General features: G+C 56.0%; 1 protein-coding gene across 4 annotated transcripts in view; it reads left to right on the forward strand.

Annotated features, from left to right (window-relative positions):
* Positions 1-2,495: 2,495 nt before the first annotated feature.
* The window catches only part of ciao2b (cytosolic iron-sulfur assembly component 2B), a 49,252-nt gene continuing 29,572 nt past the window's right edge, over positions 2,496-22,175 (forward strand). For 3 of the 4 annotated variants that reach the window (XR_015078874.1, XM_085991888.1, XM_085991887.1), the window contains exons 1-5: positions 2,496-2,652; positions 9,260-9,339; positions 10,491-10,616; positions 19,321-19,366; positions 21,205-21,340. Coding sequence is in view for 3 of the 4 variants with exons in the window: in XM_085991888.1 (XP_085848014.1) it covers positions 2,526-2,652; positions 9,260-9,339; positions 10,491-10,616; positions 19,321-19,366; positions 21,205-21,302 (477 nt within the window). In the remaining variant the exon portion in view is untranslated. Of the gene's footprint in view, positions 2,653-9,259; positions 9,340-10,490; positions 10,617-19,320; positions 19,367-21,204; positions 22,048-22,175 lie in introns of those variants that run through there. The other variant, XM_085991886.1, reaches the window with a different exon arrangement.

Here is a 22,175-nt window from a genome sequence, read left to right on the forward strand (position 1 = left end):
GAGAGCCGGCACGGGCTCGATGGGCCGAATGAATCATAGAATCAGAGAATGGTTACAGCACAGAAGGAGGCCATTCGGCCCGTCGAGCCCGTGCCAGCTCTCTGCAAGAGCACTTCAGCTAGTCCCACTCCTCCACCCTTGCCCCGTAGCCCTGCAAAAAAAATTTCCTTCAGGTATTTATCCAACTCCCTTTTGAAAGCCACGATTGAATCTGCCTCCACCACCCTTTCAGGCAGTGCATTCCAGATCATAACCACTCGCTGCGTAAAAAGTTTTCCCTCATGTCGCCTTTGGTTCTTCTGCCAATCACCTTAAATCTGTGTCCTCTGGTTCTCGACCCTTCCGCCAATGGGAACAGTTTCTCTCTTATCTACTTACCTAAGGAAGGATATACTTGCCATAGAGGGGGTGCAACGAAGATTCACGAGATTGATTCCTGGGATGGCGGGGACTATCGTATGAGAAGAGATTGAGTAAACTAGGCCTGTATTCTCTTGAATTCAGAAGAATGAGAGGGGATCTCATTGAAGCATACAAAATTATTACAGGGCTTGATAGGATGGATGCTGGGAGAATGTTTCCCTTGGCTGGGGAGTCTAGAACCAGGGGCCACAGCCTCAAGATAAAGGGTAGGCCATTCAGGACTGAGATGAGAAGAAATTTCTTCACACAGAGGGTGGTGAATCTTTGGAATTCTCTACCCCAGAGGGCTGTGGAGGCTCAGTCATTGGGTATATTCAAAACAGAAGTCGATAGATTTCTGACTAGTAAAGGCATCAAGGGATATGACGATAGGGCCGGTGAATGGAGTTGAGGTAGAAGATCAGCCATGATCTCATTGAATGGCAGAGCAGGCTTGAAGGGCCGAATGGCCGACTCCTGCTCCTATTTCTTATGTTCTTACACTGTCCCGACCCCTTTTAAATGGCCTCCTTCTGTGCTGTAACCATTCTATGATTCTCGTCTTGACAAAGGGTTTCAACCTGAAACGTTGACTCTATTTCTCTCTCCACAGATGTTGCCTGGCCTGCTGAGTTTTTCTAGCATTTTCTGTTATTATTTCGGATTTCCAACATCCGCAGTATTTTGTTATCATACTATGGTTCTAGTCCCCTGCTTGTTCTCCACAGCCCTGCAACTTTTGCTTTTCAAGTATTTATGGTATGTTGGCCTTCGTAGCAAGAGGGTTCGAGTACAGGAACAATGATGTCTTGCTGCAGTTGTACAGGGCCTTGGTGAGACCACACCTTGAGTATTGTGTGCAGTTTTGGTCGCCTTATCTGAGGAAGGATGTTCTTGCCATGGAGGGAGTGCAGCGAAGATTCACCAGACTGATACCTGGGATGGCAGGAATGACGTATGAGGAGAGATTGGGTCGATTGGGCTTATACTCGCTGGAGTTTAGAAGAATGAGGGGATCTCATTGAAACTTATAAAATTCTAACAGGACTCGACAGACTAGATGCAGGATGTTCCCGATGGTCGGGGAGTCCAGAACCAGGGGTCACAGTCTAAGGATAAGGGGTAAGCCATTTAGGACAGAAATTAGGAGGAATTTCTTCACCCAGAGAGTGGTGAACCTGTGGAATTCTCTACCACAGAAGGCAGTAGAGGACAATTCATTAAATATATTCAAGAGGGAGTTAGATATATTTCTTAAGGCTAAAGGGATCAAGGGATATGGGGAGAAGGCAGGGACCGGGTACTGAATTTGGATGATCAGCCATGATCGCACTGAATGGCAGAGCAGGCTTGAGGGGCCGAATGGCCAACTCCTGCTCCTATCTTCTATGTTTCTATGGATCTCATTGAAGCATACAAAATTATTACAGGGCTTGATAGGATGGATGCTGGGAGAATGTTTCCCTTGGCTGGGGGAGTCTAGAACCAGGGGCCACAGCCTCAGGATAAAAGGGTAGGCCATTCAGGACTGAGATGAGAAGAAATTTCTTCACCCAGAGTGTGCTGAATCTCTGGAATTCTCTACCCCAGAGGGCTGTGGAGGCTCAGTCATTGGGTATATTCAAGACAGAGATCGATAGATTTCTGACTAGTAAGGGCATCAAGGGATATGGCGATAGGGCCGGTGAATGGAGTTGAGGCAGAAGATCAGCCATGATCTTATTGAATGGCGGAGCAGGCTCGAAGGGCTGAAGGGCCGCATCCTGCTCCTATTTCTTATGTTCTTACTCTGTCCCGACCCCTTTTAAATGGCCTCCTTCTGTGCTGTAACCATTCTATGATTCTAGTCCCCTGCTTGTTCCCCACAGGCCTGCAAACTTTGCTTTTCAAGTATTTACCCAATTACATTTTGCAAGTCACGATTGAATCTGCTGCACTGGGTGATTGACAGCTGAGATTGACAGCTCAGCCGCCCCGCCCGCGGCCCCGCCCTCATCCCCAAGCCCCGCCCACCGCCCCAGGCCACGCCCACTGCTCGGGCCACGCCTCCCCCCTCGCCCGGCGAATGGGAGCGCGCGGCCTCTGACCCGGAGCAGTGTGCGCGCGCGGGTGGGCTGGCTGTCATGGCGGCCGGGCCGCGGCTGGAGAACGCCAATCCGCTCATCTACGGCCGCAGCTCCGAGCGGCCGCTCACCGCCCGCGAGCAGGACGAGCAAGCGGCCGACGCTATCGACGACCGGGAGATCTTCGATATCCGGCGGCGGGGAGAGGCTGAGGATGGAGGAGGAGGAGCCGGGGGTGGCTGAGGCCTGGGGCTGGAGTTAGAGGCCCCCCGGGGGGAGGGGGAGGGTGTCACGGGCCCGGGGAGGAGAGGGGGGGGTGGGTGTCACGGGCCCGGGGAGGAGAGGGGGGGGGTGGGTGTCACGGGCCCGGGGAGGAGACGGGGAGGGGGGGGGGGGCGTGTCACGGGCCCGGGGAGGAGACGGGGGAGGGGGGGGGGCGTGTCACGGGCCCGGGGAGGGGAGGGGGGGGGGGGCGCGTGTCACGGGCCCGGGGAGGAGACGGGAGGGAGGGAGGGGGGGGTGGTGTCACGGGCCCGGGGAGGAAAGGGAGGGGGGGGTGTCACGGGCCCGGGGAGGAGAGGGAGGGGGGGGTGTCACGGGCCCGGGGAGGAGAGGGAGGGGGGGGTGTCACGGGCCCGGGGAGGGGAGGGGGGGGGGTGTCACGGGCCCGGGGAGGGGAGGGGGGGGGGGGTGTCACGGGCCCGGGGAGGAGAGGGGGGGTGGGTGTCACGGGCCCGGGGAGGAGACGGGGAGGGGGGGGGGCGTGTCACGGGCCCGGGGAGGAGACGGGGAGGGGAGGGGGGGGGGGCGCGTGTCACGGGCCCGGGGAGGAGACGGGGAGGGAGGGAGGGGGGGTGGTGTCACGGGCCCGGGGAGGAAAGGGAGGGGGGGTGTCACGGGCCCGGGGAGGAGAGGGAGGGGGGGTGTCACGGGCCCGGGGAGGAGAGGGAGGGGGGGTGTCACGGGCCCGGGGAGGGGAGGGGGGGGGTGTCACGGGCCCGGGGAGGGGAGGGGGGGGGGGGTGTCACGGGCCCGGGGAGGAGAGGGGGGGTGGGTGTCACGGGCCCGGGGAGGAGAGGGAGAGGGAGGGAGGGGGGGGTGGTGTCACGGGCCCGGGGAGGAAAGGGAGGGGGGGTGTCACGGGCCCGGGGAGGAGAGGGAGGGGGGGTGTCACGGGCCCGGGGAGGAGAGGGAGGGGGGGTGTCACGGGCCCGGGGAGGGGAGGGGGGGGGGGTGTCACGGGCCCGGGGAGGGGAGGGGGGGGGGGGGTGTCACGGGCCCGGGGAGGAGAGGGGGGGTGGGTGTCACGGGCCCGGGGAGGAGAGGGGGGGTGGGTGTCACGGGCCCGGGGAGGAGAGGGGGGGTGGGTGTCACGGGCCCGGGGAGGGGAGGGGGGGTGGGTGTCACGGGCCCGGGGAGGAGAGGGGGGGGTGGGTGTCACGGGCCCGGGGAGGAGAGGGAGGGAGGGGGAGGGGGGGGGTGTCACGGGCCCGGGGAGGAGAGGGGGGGTGGGTGTCACGGGCCCGGGGAGGAGAGGGGGGGGTGGGTGTCACGGGCCCGGGGAGGAGAGGGGGGGTGGGTGTCACGGGCCCGGGGAGGAGAGGGGGGGTGGGTGTCACGGGCCCGGGGAGGAGAGGGAGAGGGAGGGGGAGGGTGTCACGGGCCCGGGGAGGAGACGGGGAGGGGGGGGGGCGTGTCACGGGCCCGGGGAGGAGAGGGAGGGGGGGGGGTGTCACGGGCCCGGGGAGGAGGGGGGTGGTGTCACGGGCCCGGGGAGGAGAGGGAGGGGGAGGGGGGGGGTGTCACGGGCCCGGGGAGGAGAGGGAGGGGGAGGGGGGGGTGTCACGGGCCCGGGGAGGAGAGGGAGAGGGAGGGGGAGGGTGTCACGGGCCCGGGGAGGAGAGGGAGGGGGAGGGGGGGGTGTCACGGGCCCGGGGAGGAGAGGGAGAGGGAGGGGGAGGGTGTCACGGGCCCGGGGAGGAGACGGGGAGGGGGGGGGGGCGTGTCACGGGCCCGGGGAGCAGAGGGAGGGGGGGGGGGTGTCACGGGCCCGGGGAGGAGAGGGAGGGGGAGGGGGGATGTCACGGGCCCGGGGAGGAGAGGGGGGGGGGTGTCACGGGCCCGGGGAGGAGAGGGAGGGGGAGGGGGGGTGTCACGGGCCCGGGGAGGAGAGGGGGGGGGGGTGTCACGGGCCCGGGGAGGAGAGGGAGGGGGAGGGGGGGTGTCACGGGCCCGGGGAGGAGAGGGGGGGTGGGTGTCACGGGCCCGGGGAGGAGAGGGGGGGTGGGTGTCACGGGCCCGGGGAGGAGAGGGAGGGGGAGGGTGTCACGGGCCCGGGGAGGGGGGGGGGCGTGTCACGGGCCCGGGGAGGAGAGGGAGGGGGGGGTGTCACGGGCCCGGGGAGGAGAGGGGGGGGTGTCACGGGCCCGGGGAGGAGAGGGAGGGGGAGGGGGGTGTCACGGGCCCGGGGAGGAGAGGGGGGGGTGTCACGGGCCCGGGGAGGAGAGGGGGGGTGGGTGTCACGGGACCAGGGAGGAGAGGGAGAGGGAGGGGGAGGGTGTCACGGGCCCGGGGAGGAGACGGGGAGGGGGGGGGGGGCGTGTCACGGGCCCGGGGAGGAGAGGGAGAGGGGGGGGGGGGTGTCACGGGCCCGGGGAGGAGAGGGAGGGGGGGGGGGGTGTCACGGGCCCGGGGAGGAGAGGGAGGGGGGGGGTGTCACGGGCCCGGGGAGGAGAGGGAGGGGGAGGGGGGGGTGTCACGGGCCCGGGGAGGAGAGGGAGGGGGGGTGTCACGGGCCCGGGGAGGAGAGGGAGGGGGGGTGTCACGGGCCCGGGGAGGAGAGGGGGGGGGGTGTCACGGGCCCGGGGAGGAGAGGGGGGGTGGGTGTCACGGGCCTGGGGAGGAGAGGGAGAGGGAGGGGGAGGGTGTCACGGGCCCGGGGAGGAGACGGGGAGGGGGGGGGGGCGTGTCACGGGCCCGGGGAGGAGAGGGAGAGGGAGGGGGGGGGTGTCACGGGCCCGGGGAGGAGGGGGGGGGTGTCACGGGCCCGGGGAGGAGAGGGAGGGGGAGGGGGGGTGTCACGGGCCCGGAGAGGGAGGGGGAGGGGGTGGGTGTCACGGGCCCGGGGAGGAGAGGGAGGGGGAGGGGGTGGGTGTCACGGGCCCGGGGAGGAGAGGGAGAGGGAGGGGGAGGGTGTCACGGGCCCGGGGAGGAGACGGGGAGGGGGGGGGCGGGCGTGTCACGGGCCCGGGGAGGAGAGGGAGGGGGGGGGTGTCACGGGCCCGGGGAGGAGAGGGAGGGGGAGGGGGTGGGTGTCACGGGCCCGGGGAGGAGAGGGAAGGGGAGGGGGTGGGTGTCACGGGCCCGGGGAGGAGAGGGAGGGGGAGGGTGTCACGGGCCCGGGGAGGAGACGGGGAGGGGGGGGGGCGGGCGTGTCACGGGCCCGGGGAGAAGAGGGAGGGGGGGGGGGTGTCACGGGCCCGGGGAGGAGAGGGAGGGGGGGGGGTGTCACGGGCCCGGGGAGGAGAGGGAGGGGGAGGGGGGGGTGTCACGGGCCCGGGGAGGAGGGGGAGGGGGGGTGTCACGGGCCCGGGGAGGAGAGGGAGGGGGAGGGGGGGGTGTCACGGGCCCGGGGAGGAGGGGGAGGGGGGGGGGGTGTCACGGGCCCGGGGAGGAGAGGGAGGGGGAGGGGGTGGGTGTCACGGGCCCGGGGAGGAGAGGGAGAGGGAGGGGGAGGGTGTCACGGGCCCGGGGAGGGGGGGGGTGTCACGGGCCCGGGGAGGGGTGGGGCGGCGTGTCACGGGCCCGGGGAGGGGTGGGGGGCCCGGGGAGAGGTGGTGGGGGGGGGTGTCACGGGCCCGGGGAGGGGTGGGTGGGGGGGGGGGGTGTCACGGGCCCGGGGAGGGGTGGGGGGGGGGTGTCACGGGCCCGGGGAGGGGTAGGGGGGGGGGGTGGTGTCACGGGCCCGGGGAGGGGTGGGGGGGGGTGTCACGGGCCCGGGGAGGGGTGGGGGGGTGTCACGGGCCCGGGGAGGGGTGGGGGGTGGTTACAGGCCCGGAGAGAGGGGGGAGCGGGGAGGTGGGGTCACAAGCCCGGAGTGGGCGGGGTGGTCACAGGCCCGGGGAGAGGGGTGGGGGTCACAGGCCCGGGGAGAGGGGTGGGGGTCACAGGCCCGGGGAGAGGGGTGGGGGTCACGGGCCTGGGGGGAGGGGGGGGGGTCACGGGCCCGGGGAGAGGGGGGGGGGGTCACGGGCCCGGGGAGAGGGGGGGGGGGTCACGGGCCCGGGGAGAGGGGGGGGTCACGGGCCCGGGGAGAGGGGGGAGCGGGGGTCACAGGCCCGGGGGGGAGCGGGAGTCACAGGCCCAGGGAGAGGAGGGAGCGGGGTTCCTAGGCCCGGGTAGGTGGGGCAGTAGAAGTGGGGAGTGGGGTTACTAGGCCCGGGTAGGTGGGGCAGTAGAGGGGGTTACAAGGGGCCGGGAGCAGTTTCACACGAGTTGTTAGCTGTGTTATTGGAGTATACAGGCTCTGGGAGACAGGTTACGGGGCGCAGGGGTCTTTCTGAACCACTGACACTTCTTATTCCTCTTTATTTTGAGTTTGGCTATGCTTTCCACCATATTCCACGCCTTGGTGGTGTAGCCCTTGTAACTAAATCACACCTCGGTCTGTCTCCCTACTCCTCCGGCACCACCTCCTTCGAGCATCTCGCCTTGTTCTACCCCTCGCGTTTCTCTTTTAAAGTCCTTATTCTGTGCCACCCTCCCAAATACCACACCAATTTTCTCATATCTTCTCTGCTTTTCTCCCTCTGCCTCTGCACCGAGTGACTTCTCGGTGCTTTCAACCTCAACTCTTCTTGCTCCCTCTCCTGAGTTCACTGCCCTCCTTTCCTCCCTTAATCTCTCCCTTCATGTCAATCCCCCCCACCCATAAACACGGTCACCCCCTCGAACCATCTCACACGGCCTCCCTATTCCCCCCTATCACCATCACTGATAAGGAAATCAGCAACCATTTCCTTATCATTCGCTACCCATATTGCCTTCCCTCTCCTAAACCCATGCTTTTCGTATCCGCCCCGGGAAAAAACACTCCCTCAAGTCCCTTACCACTGCACTTTCTAATTCCCAACTACCTAGCCTTTGGCCTACTATTCTCGATGCCCTCTCTGCAGCTACTGACTGACTAAATCGCACCCTCTCCATTGATGCCCTTGTCCTCACTAAAACCATTACACTCTCTCGCCCTAGCCGTTCCCCCGGTATACCCCTCATCTCCGGACCAAGGGATGCAGACTTGAATGTCTTCGGTGGACACTGGTCTAATCATCCATCACCAGATTTGGCTAGGTCATATCGAGCACTACCGGGTCCTGCCCTCCATCACTAAGACCGCCCACTATTCCGAGACCATCCAGGATGGCAAAAATAACACCAGGCTTCTCCACCGCTAACGGTCTTCTCAAACCACTCTCCCCGCCTCCTCCTCCTCTCACCTCCAACAATGAATGTGAGGAGCTCATGGACTTCTTTGTTAAAAAATCAACAACATCCGTTCAACTGCTTCTGCTTTCAATTCCCTCCCTCCCTGAGCCCACCAGACCTTACTTCCTCTCCATTTTCCCCCTGCCCTGACACTAACTTTGCTTATTTCTCTCATGTCTCCCTTCTTGCCCTTTCAAAGCTCATCTTGTCAATGAGACTGACCTCCTGCTCTCTCGACCCTATTCCTACTAAATTGCTGGCCACCCAACTTTCTTTCCTGGCTCACATGTTAGCGGACATTGTTAACGGTTCTCTCTCCTCGGGTACTGTCCCCCTTCAAATCTGCTGTTATCACCCCTCTCCTCAAGTCAACCCTTGAGCCCTCCATCCTTGCAAACTATCACCCCACCGCCAAACTCCCTTTCCTCTCCAAAGTTCTTGAACGTGTTGTTAGCTCCCAAATCCGTGCCCATCTTTCTCAGAACTCCTTGTTTGAATCCGCCCCTGCCACAGTACTGAAGCTGCTCTTACAAGGTTACAAACAACATCCTAATTGACTGCAACAAAGGTAATCTAGCCCTTCTCGTCCTACTGGACCTGTCTGTAGCCTTTGACACGGTTGACCACACAATTCTGCTCCAAGGCCTCTCCACCGTCATCCAGCTGGGTGGGACTGCACTCATTGGCTCCCGGTTAAGCAACACCTCGATTTTAAAGTTCTCGACCTTATTTTCAAATCCCTCCATGGTCCTCACCCTGCTCTATCTCTGTAACCTCCTCTAGCCCTATAATCTGCCTAGATGTCTGCGATCCGCCTATTCTGACCTTTTGATCATTCCCAATTTTAATCGCTACACCATTGGCAGCCGTGCCTTCAGCTGCCTAGCTCTGGAATTCCCTCCCTAAACCTCTCTGCCTCTCTACCTCTCTCTCCTCCTTTAAGACGCTCCTTTAAACCTACTTCTTTGACTCACCTGTCGTAATATCTCCTTATATGGCTTCGTCAAATTTAGTTTTTTGATTACGCTCCTGTGAAGCGCCGTGGGACATTTTATTACGTTAAAGGCGCTATATAAATGCAAGTTGTGGTTGACGAGCCTCGTGCCCCTCTGGTGGGACGGCTCAGACCAGGAACATTTTTGGGGAGCGGGAATTCAATCGTGTTGTTTTCGGTCCAAAACCTGTAAAATCAATCGTGCCTCTCAGCCCCGTTAACAGCTGACAGCCTCACCTCTAATAAAGGGGTGGAGCCTGGTGGCACAGCCCCTGAGTGAATGTTGTTAACACAGAAACTTTCCTTAACGTCCTACATCTGATCAGATCGATCAACGACCCAGAACACCCACTGAGCCTCGAGGAGCTAAATGTTGTAGAACAGCTGCGGGTTAATGTAAGTGTGTTCTAATGGAGGAGAGTGTTTTAAAATAAGATTACGTTATGATTTCAGGCATTGGGAATAAATTATAAATACAGGTTCAAGCAACTATTCACTGGAGGAAACCAGTTGGGGAGTGCCTGACAATTCTCTCAAACTGTCAGCCGTGACAGTGGGTAACACACTCGTCTGAGTCAGAAGGTCGAGGGTTTGAGTCCCACTCCAGAGACTTGAGCACGTAATCCCAGTGCAGTGCTGAGGTCGGAGGAGCCATCTTTCGGATGAGACGTTAAACCGAGGCCCCATCTGCTCTCTCAGACAGACGTAAAAGACCTTATGGCACTATTTCGAAGAAGAGCAGGGGAGTTATCCCCAGTGTCCTGGCCAATATTCATCCCTCAACCACCATAAAAAAAAAACATTATCTGGTCATTATCACATTGCTGTTTGTGGGAGCTTGCTGGGTTTCCTGTATTACAACAGTGACAACACTTCAAAAGTTATTAATTGGCTGTAAAGCACTTTGAGACATGCTTTGGGTCTACAAGTATTGAGAGGTGTGGATAAGGTGGATATAAACAAGTTATTTAAATTGAATCATTTGTACATGTGCTGGGTGACTACCGCAATATAAATAGACCCAGTCAGTGGTGTATAAATCAGCATCAATGCACATTTTGTACAAAATGATTTCTTCTGTGTGAGAGGGAAGCTGCGAGCAGTGGAGCTGCAGTCAGAGGTTCTGACATCACTGAGTTCTAACCAGGAGAGAACCAAAATTCTGCTGCCTGTATTCTAACTCGCACCCATCACCCCCTGTGCTCGCTGACCTACATTGGCTCCCGGTCCGGCAACGCCTCAGTTTTCAAATTCCTCCGTGGCCTCACCCCTCCCTATCTCTGTAACCTCCTCCAGCCATACAACCCTCCGAGATATCGGCACTCCTCCAATTCTGGCCTCTTGCGCATCCCCGATTTTAATCACCTACCATTGGCGGCTGTGCCTTCAGCTGCCTAGGCGCTAAACCCTGGAATTCCCTCCCTAAACCTTTCCGCCTCTCTCTCTCTGCCACTTTAAGACCCTTGGTGGGCTTGGCCTTTGAAAGGGATGGTGAGCACCAAGATTCCCCATGAGCTGTGCTGAATTTACTTTTTTTCTCTGCCCAGGTAACTGATCAAGAGAACAGTGTGTCGGTGGCCTTCACTCCCACAATCCCTCACTGTAGTATGGCCACACTGATTGGCTTATCGATCAAAGTCAAGTTATTGCGATCGCTGCCTGCACGCTTCAAGGTGAGAGTTAGTTACCTGGTTGTGTGTTTGTTAGTTACCTGGTAATCTGAGTGTGTGTTAGTTACCTGGTAATCTGAGTGTGTGTTAGTTACCTGGTAATCTGAGTGTGTGTTAGTTACCTGGCACTGTCTGGGCAAAGATAAAAGACCGGGACTGCCCTGGTGACTCAGTGGGGATCTGCATCGTTGCTGTAGAAATCCACCAGGAATGTCCCGGGTTCAATCTTTGATCTGATTGGCTGATTTGAGTCTGGACTCAAAAGGGAATTGGATAAATACTTGAAAAGGAGAAATTTGTGAAGCTACAGGGAAAGGGCCGGGGGAGTGGGACTAATTGGCGAGCTCTTTCAAATAGCCAGCACAGGCACGATGGCTAAACAGCCTCCCTCTGTCAACATCACATAAGAACATAAGCAGTAGTAGCAGGAGTCGGCCATTTGGCCCTTCGAGCCTGCTCCGCCATTCAAAAAGATCATGGCTGATCTTCGACCTCAACTCCACCTTCCCGCACTATCCCCATGTTCCTTAGTTCTCAAAAATTTATCGACCTCTGTCTTGAATTTACTCAACGACTGAGCATCCACAGCTCTGGGGTAGAGAATTCCAAAGAGTCTTTACAGTCTTACCCTGTAATATAGTTTCCCAGTCCACTTTAACCAAGTCTGCCTTCATACCTTTGTAATTACCTTTGTTTAAGTTCAGGACACTAGTTTGAGACCTAGCTTTCTCATCCTTAAACTGAATTTGAAATCCTACCATGCTATGATCACTCTTCCCAAGAGGATCCTTCACTTCGAAATCATTAATTAATCCAGCCTCGTTACACATTACCAGATTTCAAATAGTCTGCTCCCTGGTTGGTTCCACAACATATTGTTCCAAGAAACCATCCCGTATACACTCTTAAGAGCTCCTCCTCAAGTCTACCTTTGCCAATTTGCTTTGTCCAATCAGTATGAAAGGGAAATCATGTTTGACAAATTTGCTGGATGTAACGAGCAGGGTGGATAAAGGGGAACCAGTAGATGTCATGTATTTGAATTTCCAGAAGGCGTTCGATAAGGTGCCACATAAAAGGTTACTACACAAGATAAGAGCTCATGGGGTTGGGGGTAATATATTAGCATGGATGGATAGAGGATTGGCTAACTAACAGAAAACAGAGAGTCGGGATAAATGGGTCATTTTCCGGTTGGCAAACTGTAACTAGTGGGGTGCTGCAGGGGTCAATGCTGGGGCCTCAACTATTTACAATCTATATTAATGACTTGGATGAAGGGATCGAGTGTATTGTAGCCAAATTTACTGATGATACAAAGATAGGTGGGAAAATAAATTGTGTGGAGGACACAAAGAATCTCCAAAGGGATATAGATAGGCTAAGTGAGTGGGCAAAAATCTGACAGATGGAGTTTAATGTGGGAAAATGCGAGGTTATCCACTTTGGTAAAAAACAGAAAAGCAAATTATTATTTAAATGGGGAGAGATTACAAAATGCTGAGGTCCAGAGGGATCTGGGGGTCCTTGTACATGAATCACAAACAGTTAACATGCAGGTACAGCAAGTAATTAGGAAGGCAAATGGAATGTTGGCCTTTATTGCAAGGGGGATGGAGTATAAAAGTAGGGAAGTCTTGCTGCAACTGTACAGGGCACTGGTGAGACCACGCCTAGAGTACTGCGTACAGTTTTGGTCTCCTTATTTAAGGAGGGATATACTTGCATTGGAGGCAGTTCAGAGAAGGCTCGAGGTTGATTCCAGAGATGAAGGGGTTGTCTTATGAGGAAAGGTTGAGCAGGTTGGGCCTATACTCATTGGAGTTTAGAAGAATGAGAGCGGATCTTATTGAAACTTATAAGATTCTGAAGGGGCTTGAAAGGGTAGATGCAGAGAGGATGTTTCCCCTCATGGGGGAATCTAGAACTAGGGGGCACAGTTTCAGAATAAGGGGAAACCCTTTTAAATTGGAAATGAGGAGGAATTTCTTCTCGGAGGGTGGTGAATCTTTGGAATTCTCTTCCCCAGAGAGCTGTGGAGGCTGGGTCATTGAATATATTTAAGGTGGAGATGGACAGATTTTCCGAAGATAAGGGAGCGAAGGGTTATGCGGAGTGGGCAGGGAAGTGGAGTTGAGGCCAAGATCAGATCAACCATGATCTTATTGAATGGCGGAGCAGGCTCGAGGGGCCGAATGACCGACTCCTGCTTCATCGCCTCATGTTCTTATGTACAATCCTCAGGTATATTTTGGCAACATTATAAGCCTCTTCCTTTGATCTAATACTATCTTTAACTTCTCTTGTCAGCCACGGTTGGACCACTTTTCCTGTGGGGTTTTTGTGCCTTAAAGGAATGTATATTTGTTGTAAATTATGTATTAATTCTTTAAATGCTAGCCATTGCTTGTCGACCATCATACCTTTTAATGTAGTTTCCCAATCTACCTTAGCCAACTCGCCCCTCCTACCTACGTAGTTTGCTTTGTTTAGATTTAAGGCCCTAGTTTCGGATTTAACTAAATCACTTTCAAACTGAATGTAAAATTCTATCATATTATGGTCACTCTTCCCTAAAGGCCCCTTTATTACAAGGTTATTAATGAACCCTTTCTCATTCCCCAATACTAGATCTAAAATAGCCTGTTCCCTGTTGGTTGCTCAACATACTGATCCAGAAAACTATCTTGTATACATTCCATGAATTCGTCCTCCACACTATTACTGCAAATTTGGTTTGCTCAGTCTATATGTAGATTAAAGTCCCCCATGATTACCGTATTACCCTTGTTACATACGCCTCTAATTTCCTGATTTATACTCTGCCCTACATTACAACTACTTTGGGGGCCTATAAACAACTCCCACCAATGTTTTCTGCCCCTTGCTGTTTCTTAGCTCCACCCAAACTGATTCTACTTCTTGATTTTCGGAGCTAAGATCCTTTCTCTCTACTGTCTTTATCCCATCCTTTATTATCAGGGCTACCCCTCCTCCTTTTCCATTTTGCCTATCTCTTCTAAAAGTTAAATATCCTGGAATATTTAGTTCCCAACCTTGGCCACATTGCAACCACGTCTCTGTAATGGCTATTAGATCAAACCTATTAATTTCTATTTGCGCTATTATTTTTTTTGCGAATGTTTCGCGCATTCAGATACTGTGCCTTTAGCTTTGACTTATTTCTCTTTTTCCCTGATGTCACCTTAGTTATGATGCCGTGTTACCTTTGTTACTCTCTCTGCCCCTTCCTGACCCACTCTGCTTATTTTTACCCAGAAGTCTGCTCTACTCTCGAGCCTTGACATTTCTCTCGCTGCTTTTAAATTTACTCTTTCCTGAATCCTCCCACCCCCACTTCATTAGTTTAAAGCCCCGTCTACTGCCCTAGTTATTCAGTTCTCCGGGTCACTGGTCCCAGCCCGGTTTAAGTGGAGCCCATTCCAACAGAACAGCTCCCTCTTTCCCCAGTACTAGTGCCAGTGGCCCATGAAGCAGAACCTCTGCCTCCCACACCACTCTTTCAGCCTCGCATTTAACCTTCTAATCTGCTTATCCCTATGCCAGTTGGTGCGTGGCTCAGGTAACAATCCAGAGATTATTACCTTTTGAGGTTCTGCTTTTTAATTTGGACCTCAACTCCTCAAACTCTCTCAGCAGAACCTCATTCCTAGTTCTACCTATGACGTTGGTTCCTATGTGGTCCACGACAATTGGTTCCTCCCCCTCCTACTCCAAGTTCTTCTCCAGCCTCGAGGAGATGTCTTTAACCCTGGCACCAGGCAGACAACACAACCTTCGGAACTCCCGGTCGCGGCTGCAGAGAATCGTATCTATCCCCCTGACTATACTGTCCCCTACCACAACTGCATTCCCTTTCACTCCCCCCACTTGAATGGCCTCCTGCACCATGGTCAGCTTGCTGATCCATCCTGCAGGCTTTTCCCTCATCCACACAGGCAGCAAGAACTTCATACCTGTTGGACAAGGGCAAAGGCTGAGGCTCCTCCAGCACTGCACCTGGGGTCCCCTTACCTGCCTGAGTTGCAGTCACACCCTCCTGTCCCTGACCACTAACCAGACCTGTACCACTACCTAACCTAGGGGGTGTGACTGCCTCCTGAATCAAAGTGTCCAGGTAACTCTCCCCTCCCTGATGCCCCGCAATGTCTGCACCTCAGACTCCAGCTCAACAACTCTGAGCTGAAGTTCCTCAAGATTCAGGCACTTACTGCAAACCTGGTTGTCCGGGATCACAATGCTCTCCACAAACTCCCACATGCTGCAGTTGCGGCACACCACCTGCACTGCCATCCCTATATGACCTTGTGTTATTTAATTAAATTTATATTTAAGTAACTTGGTTTACAGTTTAGTTTCATGACTACTTGATCTAAATTATGTTATGGGTAAATTATATTAAATATTTCCCTGTAACACAACACTACAAATAGTGGAGACAAATTTTACTAGGGCTCCTTGATGCCACACTCGGTCAAATGCTGCCTTGATATCAAGGGCAGTCACTCTCACCTCACCTCTGGAATTCAGCTCCTTTGTCCATGTTTGGACCAAGGCTGTAATGAGGTCTGGAGCCGAGTGGTCCTGGCAGAACCCAAACTGAGCATCGGTGAGCAGGTCTTTGGTGAGTAAGTGCCACTTGATAGCACTGTCGACGACACCTTCCATCACTTTGCTGACCGATTGAGAGTAGACTGATGGGGTGGTAATTGGTCAGATTGGATTTGTCCTACTTTTTGTGGACAGGACATACTTGGGCAGTTTTCCACATTGTCGGGTAGATGCCAGTGTTGTAGCTGTACTGGAACAGCTTGGCTAGAGGCGTGGCTAGTTCTGGAGCACAAGTCTTCAGCACGACAGCCGGGATGTTGTCGGGGCCCATAGCCTTTGCTGTATCCAGTGCACTCAGCCGTTTCTTGATATCACGTGGAGTGAATCGAATTGGCTGAAGACCGGCTTCTGTGATGGTGGGGACCTCAGGAGGAGGCCGATATGGATCATCCACTTGGCACTTCTGGCTGCAGATGGTTGCAAACGCTTCAGCTTTGTCTTTTGCTCTCACGTGCTGGGCTCCACCATCATTGAGGATGGAGATATGGAGCCTCTTCTTCCTGTTAGTTGTTTAATTGTCCACCACCATTCATGACTGGATGTGGCAGGACTGCAGAGCTTTGACCTGATCAGTTGATTGTGGGATCACTTAGCTCTGTATAGCATGCTGCTTCAACTGTTTAGCATGCATGTAGTCCTGTGTTGCAGCTTCACCAGATTGGCACCTCATTCTTAGGTACGCCTGGTGCTGCTCATTGAACCAGGGTTGGTCCCCTGGCTTGGTGGTAATGGTAGAGTGAGGGATATGTCGGGCCACGAGGTTACAGATTGTGGTGGAATACAATTCTGCTGCTGCTGATGGCCCACAGCGCCTCATGGATGCCCAGTCTTGAGCTGCTAGATCAGTTCTGAATCTATCCCATTTAGCACGGTGGTGGTGCCACACAACATGATGGAAGGTGTCCTCAGTGTGAAGATGGGACTTCGTCTCCACAAGGACTGTGCGGTGGTCACTGCTACCAATGCTGTCATGGACAGATGGATCTATGACAGGTAGATTGGTGAGGACGAGGTCAGATAGGTTTTTCCCTCGTGTTGGTTCTCTCACCACCTGCCGCCGTCCTAGTCCGGCAGCTGTGTCCTTCAGGACTTGGCCAACTCAGTCAGTAGTGGTGCTACCGAGCCACTCTTGGTGATGGACATTGAAGTCCCCCACCCAGAGTACATTCTGTGCCCTTGCTACTGTGTGTCTTTCAACTGGTGTTCAACATGGAGGAGTACTGATTCATCAGCTGTAGGAGGGCAGGAGGTGGTAATCAGCAGGAGGTTGCCCTTGCCCGTTCTTGACCTGAAACCATGAGACTTCATGGGGTCCGGAGTCAATGTTGAGGACTCCCAGGGCCAGTCCCTCCCGACTGTATACCACTGTGCCGCCACCCGTGGGTCTATCCTGCCGGTGGGACAGGACATACCCGGTGATGGAGGTGTTTGGGACTTTAGCTGAAAGATATGATTCTGTGAGTATGACTCTGTCAGGCTGTTCCTTGACCAGTCTGTGGGACAGCTCTCCCAATTTTGGCACAAGTCCCCAGATGTTAGTGAGGAGGACTTTGCAAGGTCGACTGGGCTGGGTGTGCCGGTGCCGGGTGGTCCATCCGGTCTTATTATTTATTAATGTTTTTCGTAGCGGTTGTGTACAACTGAGTGTCTCGCTGGGCCATTTCAGACGGCAGTTAAGAGTCAACCACATTGCTGTGGGTCTGGAGTCGCATATCGGCCAGACCGGGTAAGGACGGCAGATTTCCTTCCCTGAAGGTTCACCAGACTGATTCCTGGGATGGGGGGATTGTCCTATGAGGAGAGATTGAGTAGACTAGGCCATATTCTCTGGAGTTTAGAAGACTGAGAGGTGATCTCATTGAAACATACAAAATTCTTACAGGACTTGACAGGGTAGACGTTTCCCCTGGCTGGGGAGTCTAAAACCAGGGGTCACGTTCTCGGAATAAGGTGTTTCAGAATTAGGACTGAAATGTGGAGAAATTTCTTCACTCGGAGGTGGTGAATCTTTGGAATTCTCTACCCCAGAGGGCTGTGGAGGCTCAGTCGTTGAGTATATTCAAGACAGAGATCGATAGATATTTGGATATTAAGAGAATCAAGGGATATGGGGATAGTGCAGGGAAGTGGAGATGAGGTAGAAGATCAGCCATGATCTTATTGAATGGCGGAGTAGGCTCGAGGGCCCGAATGGCTGACTCCTGCTCCTATTTCTTATGTTAAAGGACATTAGTAAACTAGATGGGTTTTTACGACAATTCAATAGTTTCATCGTCACCATTGCTGATGCTAGCTTTTTATTCCAGGTTTATTTAATTAACAATTTAAATTCCCCAGTTGCCGTGGTGGGATTTGAACTCTCGTCTCTGGCTCATTAGTCCAGGCCTCGTTTACTAGTCCAGTAACATGACCACTATGCTACTGTTCTCTGCACTGGCTGGAGTCATATCTAGCACAAAGGAAGATGGTTGTGGTTGTTGAAGGTGAATCATCTCAGTCCCAGAACATCGCTGCAGGAGTTCCTCAGGGCAGTGTCCTGGGCCCAACCATCTTCAGCTGCTTCATCAATGACCTTCCCTCCAACATAATGTCAGAAGTGAGGATGTTTGCTGATGACTGCACAGTGTTCAGTTCCATTCGCAACTCCTCAGATAATGAAGCAGTCCGTGCCCGCATGCAACAAGACCTGGATGACATTCAGGCTTGGGCTGATAAGTGGCGGGTAACATTCACGCCACACAACTGCCAAGCAATTACTATCGCCAACAAGAGAGTGTCTAGCCACCGCCCCTTGACATTCAATGGCATTACCATCGCCGAATCTACCAACATCAACATCCTGGGGAGGGTCACCATTGACCAGAAACTTAACTGGACCAGCCACATAAATACTGTGGCAGTGAGCGGGTCAGAGGCTGGGTATTCTGTGGCGAGTGTCTCACCTCCTGATTCCCCAAAGCCTTTCCACCATCTACAAGGCACAAGTAAGGAGTGTGATGGAATACTCTCCACTTGCCTGGATGAGTGCAGCTCCACAACACTCAAGAAGCTCGACACCATCCAGGACAAAGCAGCCCGCTTGATTGGCACCCCATCCACCACCTTAAACATTCACTCCCTCCACCACCGGCGTACCGTGACTGCAGTGTGTACCATCTACAAGATGCACTGCAGCAACTCGCCAAGGCTTCTTCGGCAGCACCTCTCAAACCCGCGACCTCTTCCATCTAGAAGGACAAGGGTAGCAGGGGCATGGGAACACCACCACCTCCAAGTCGCACACCATCCTGACTTAGAAGTATATCACCGATCCTTCATCGTCGCTGGGTCAAAATTCTGGAACTCCCTAACAGCACTGTGGGAGCACCTCCACCACACGGACTGCAGCGGTTCAAGAAGGCGGCTCACCACCACCTTCTCAAGGGAAATTAGGGAGGGGCAATAAATGTTGGCCTTGCCGGCGACACTCGCATCCCAAAAACACATTTTTAAAAAAGCAGCACCTCCTTCCCCCTCTTCCTCAAATTCCTATTCTCCAAATTCCCAAATTAAACACTCTGTTTAAGTGCACTTTGTTTAATACCACTCTGTGCTTCTGCAGAACTGTTTACTTTTATACTCTAGGAGCCTCACCCAATTTACAAGTGTTTACTCAGCTCCCCTGCTCCTGGTGATGAGCGCCTATTCAAGGCAAACACTTACAGCTGACTGACAGTTAACTACCACAGGCAGGCAGCTTCTGTTAATTACAGTTTTTAAGGTTCTAGTTAAAATCAAAATGTTAAACTAAATTTCACTTTACAGCTATTACTTACCTCATACTTACCAGAGACTCCCACTCTCCAAATTCTCAAATAAAACACTGCTTCAGTGCACTCAGTTTAATACCACTCTGTGCAGACCGCTGTGGTGTAAGATTCTATGCTTCTAAGATGGGGGCGGGTGTGTATATATTTCACACGACTTCTCTCTGCTCCAATGCCACAGGAAGCTCGTTCCCGTCTGTCTCATGCCTTGTGTTTTCCAGTTTTTGGCGTGGGCTTTAGTTTCTAATGTCGAGCTGTTCTTCCTGCAGGTGGATGTCCACATAACTCCGGGAACCCATGCCTCCGAACACGCAGGTGAGCAAGGGGCTGGTGTGTGTGGCTATTCGTGGATCAACCCGGGTAACTCACGCCACCTTCACATGTGACGTGCAACTGCGCGAGTGCGGGGGGGGTGAGTGCGGGGGGAATGGAGGGGGGGGTGAGTGCGGGGGGAATGGAGGGGGGGTGAGTGCGGGGGGAATGGAGGGGGGGTGAGCGCGGGGGGAATGGAGGGGGGGTGAGCGCGGGGGGAATGGAGGGGGGTGAGCGCGGGGGGAATGGAGGGGGGCTGAGCGCGGGGGGAATGGAGGGGGGCTGAGCGCGGGGGGAATGGAGGGGGGGCTGAGCGCGGGGGGAATGGAGGGGGGGAGTGAGCGCGGGGGGAATGGAGGGGGGAGTGAGCGCGGGGGGAATGGAGGGGGGCAGTGAGCGCGGGGGGAATGGAGGGGGGCAGTGAGCGCGGGGGGAATGGAGGGGGGGCTGAGCGCGGGGGGAATGGAGGGGGGGAGTGAGCGCGGGGGGAATGGAGGGGGCAGTGAGCGCGGGGGGAATGGAGGGGGGTAGTGAGCGCGGGGGGAATGGAGGGGGGAGTGAACGCGGGGGGAATGGAGGGGGGGTGAGCGCGGGGGGGAATGGAGGGGGGGTGAGCGCGGGGGGGGAATGGAGGGGGGGTGAGCGCGGGGGGAATGGAGGGGGGTGAGCGCGGGGGGAATGGAGGGGGGTGAGCGCGGGGGGAATGGAGGGGGGGTGAGCGCGGGGGGAATGGAGGGGGGTGAGCGCGGGGGGAATGGAGGGGGGGTGAGCGCGGGGGGAATGGAGGGGGGTGAGCGCGGGGGGTAATTGAGGCGGGGTGAGCGCGGGGGGAAATGGAGGCGGGGTGAGCGCGGGGGGGAAATGGAGGGGGGGAGTGAGCGCGGGGGGGAAATGGAGGGGGGGAGTGAGTGCGGGGGGAAATGGAGGGGGGGAGTGAGTGCGGGGGGAAATGGAGGGGGGGAGTGAGTGCGGGGGGAAATGGAGGGGGAGTGAGTGCGGGGGGAAATGGAGGGGGGGAGTGAGTGCGGGGGAAATGGAGGGGGGTGGTGAGTGCGGGGGGAATGGAGCACGGGGGGGTGGAGTGAGTGCGGGGGGAATGGAGGGGGGGGTGAGTGCGGGGGGAATGGAGGGGGGGTGAGCGCGGGGGGGAAATGGAGGGGGGGAGTGAGCGCGGGGGGGAAATGGAGGGGGGGAGTGAGTGCGGGGGGAAATGGAGGGGGGGAGTGAGTGCGGGGGGAAATGGAGGGGGGGAGTGAGTGCGGGGGGAAATGGAGGGGGGGAGTGAGTGCGGGGGGAAATGGAGGGGGAGTGAGTGCGGGGGGAAATGGAGGGGGGGAGTGAGTGCGGGGGAAATGGAGGGGGGTGGTGAGTGCGGGGGGAATGGAGCACGGGGGGGTGGAGTGAGTGCGGGGGGAATGGAGGGGGGGGTGAGTGCGGGGGGAATGGAGGGGGGGTGAGTGCGGGGGGAATGGAGGGGGGGTGAGTGCGGGGGTAATTGAGGGGGCTGAGTGCGGGGGGAAATGGAGGGGGAGGAGTGAGTGCGGGGGGAATGGAGGGGGGTGGTGAGTGTGGGGGGAATGGAGCACGGGGGGGTGGAGTGAGTGCGGGGGGAATGGAGGGGGGGTGAGTGCGGGGGGAATGGAGGGGGGGGTGAGTGCGGGGGTAATTGAGGGGGCTGAGTGCGGGGGGAAATGGAGGGGGAGGAGTGAGTGCGGGGGGAATGGAGGGGGGTGGTGAGTGTGGGGGGAATGGAGCGGGGGACGTGGAGTGAGCGCGGGGGCCGTGGTGTTCTTGCATTGGGCCAGACTGGCCACCTGAATTAAATCTCCTCCCTTTCCCAGTGAACAAGCAGTTGGCGGATAAGGAGAGAGTGGCAGCAGCCCTGGAGAACTCGCACCTGCTGGAGGTTGTTAATCAGTGTCTGTCGGCGAGGTTGTGATCTGAATGGACTGGGACTCGCCGGAAGAAGGACACGGGGTGGGTGATCAAACAATCACAGCCGTCCCAGTCTCGGGGGGTCTGTGTGTATGTGGGCGGTGCGGGGAGAGAGGGGTCTCTGCGTGTTCAGTGTCTAAGTCAATCCATGGGTTGTGTTGATGTGTAAATGGAGAATAATTCGTGTATTTTTTATTTATGATCACAGACACTCTCGCTCTCTCATGCACAACCTGCATCGGGCTGTGTGGAAGAATATGTGACAAATGACATTGTCAAAGCTTGCCTGTAAATGATTTCTAGGGACTTATGGATCATCCTAACCAAAGGCGGTTTAAGAGCCCCCGCCTGCTTGCGTCCTGCTGCTGTTTGGCGAAGTTACAGCTATTACAGGGATCCCGCTCCCACCCCTGGCCTCATTTTAGTTTATAAAACTCACGCACAATCCAAAACTGGCCACGGCAAAAATAAAACAATTGAGTCAGCCAAGATCAGCAGATAACTTAATGCAGTGTAGATGCCCCTGGTTGCTGGGAGGAGTGAGCGGTTTTAATTTGTGTTTTTTAATAGCGGTCCTTCTGTTAAGGTGGCTATTGTGAAAAATGGCCCTTTCCCCGCTAGATGGCACCACCTGGGGACTGCAGTCAGTATTGCTGCTGTGATTTGAGCTGTCAAGTGTGTAAAATTGCGTGTTACTCCTGCGAGTGAATGTGTGAAACCAGACTCAATAAAAGCTTCGATGCATTGAACGTGCTGCGTTTTCTCCTGGTTCCTGTCGGTTTTCCCTTCCAGATTGCTGCAGACCTGTTCAATTGATGACGTGTCTCTCTCGGTCTGGCCGCTGAGCCTCCTGTTCCACAGCTTCACCGTTCTCTGG

This window comes from Somniosus microcephalus, chromosome 6 (genome assembly GCF_052327205.1).
Source record: "Somniosus microcephalus isolate GS21.2 chromosome 6, FLI_Smic_1.0, whole genome shotgun sequence".
NCBI classification, from domain to species: domain Eukaryota; kingdom Metazoa; phylum Chordata; class Chondrichthyes; order Squaliformes; family Somniosidae; genus Somniosus; species Somniosus microcephalus.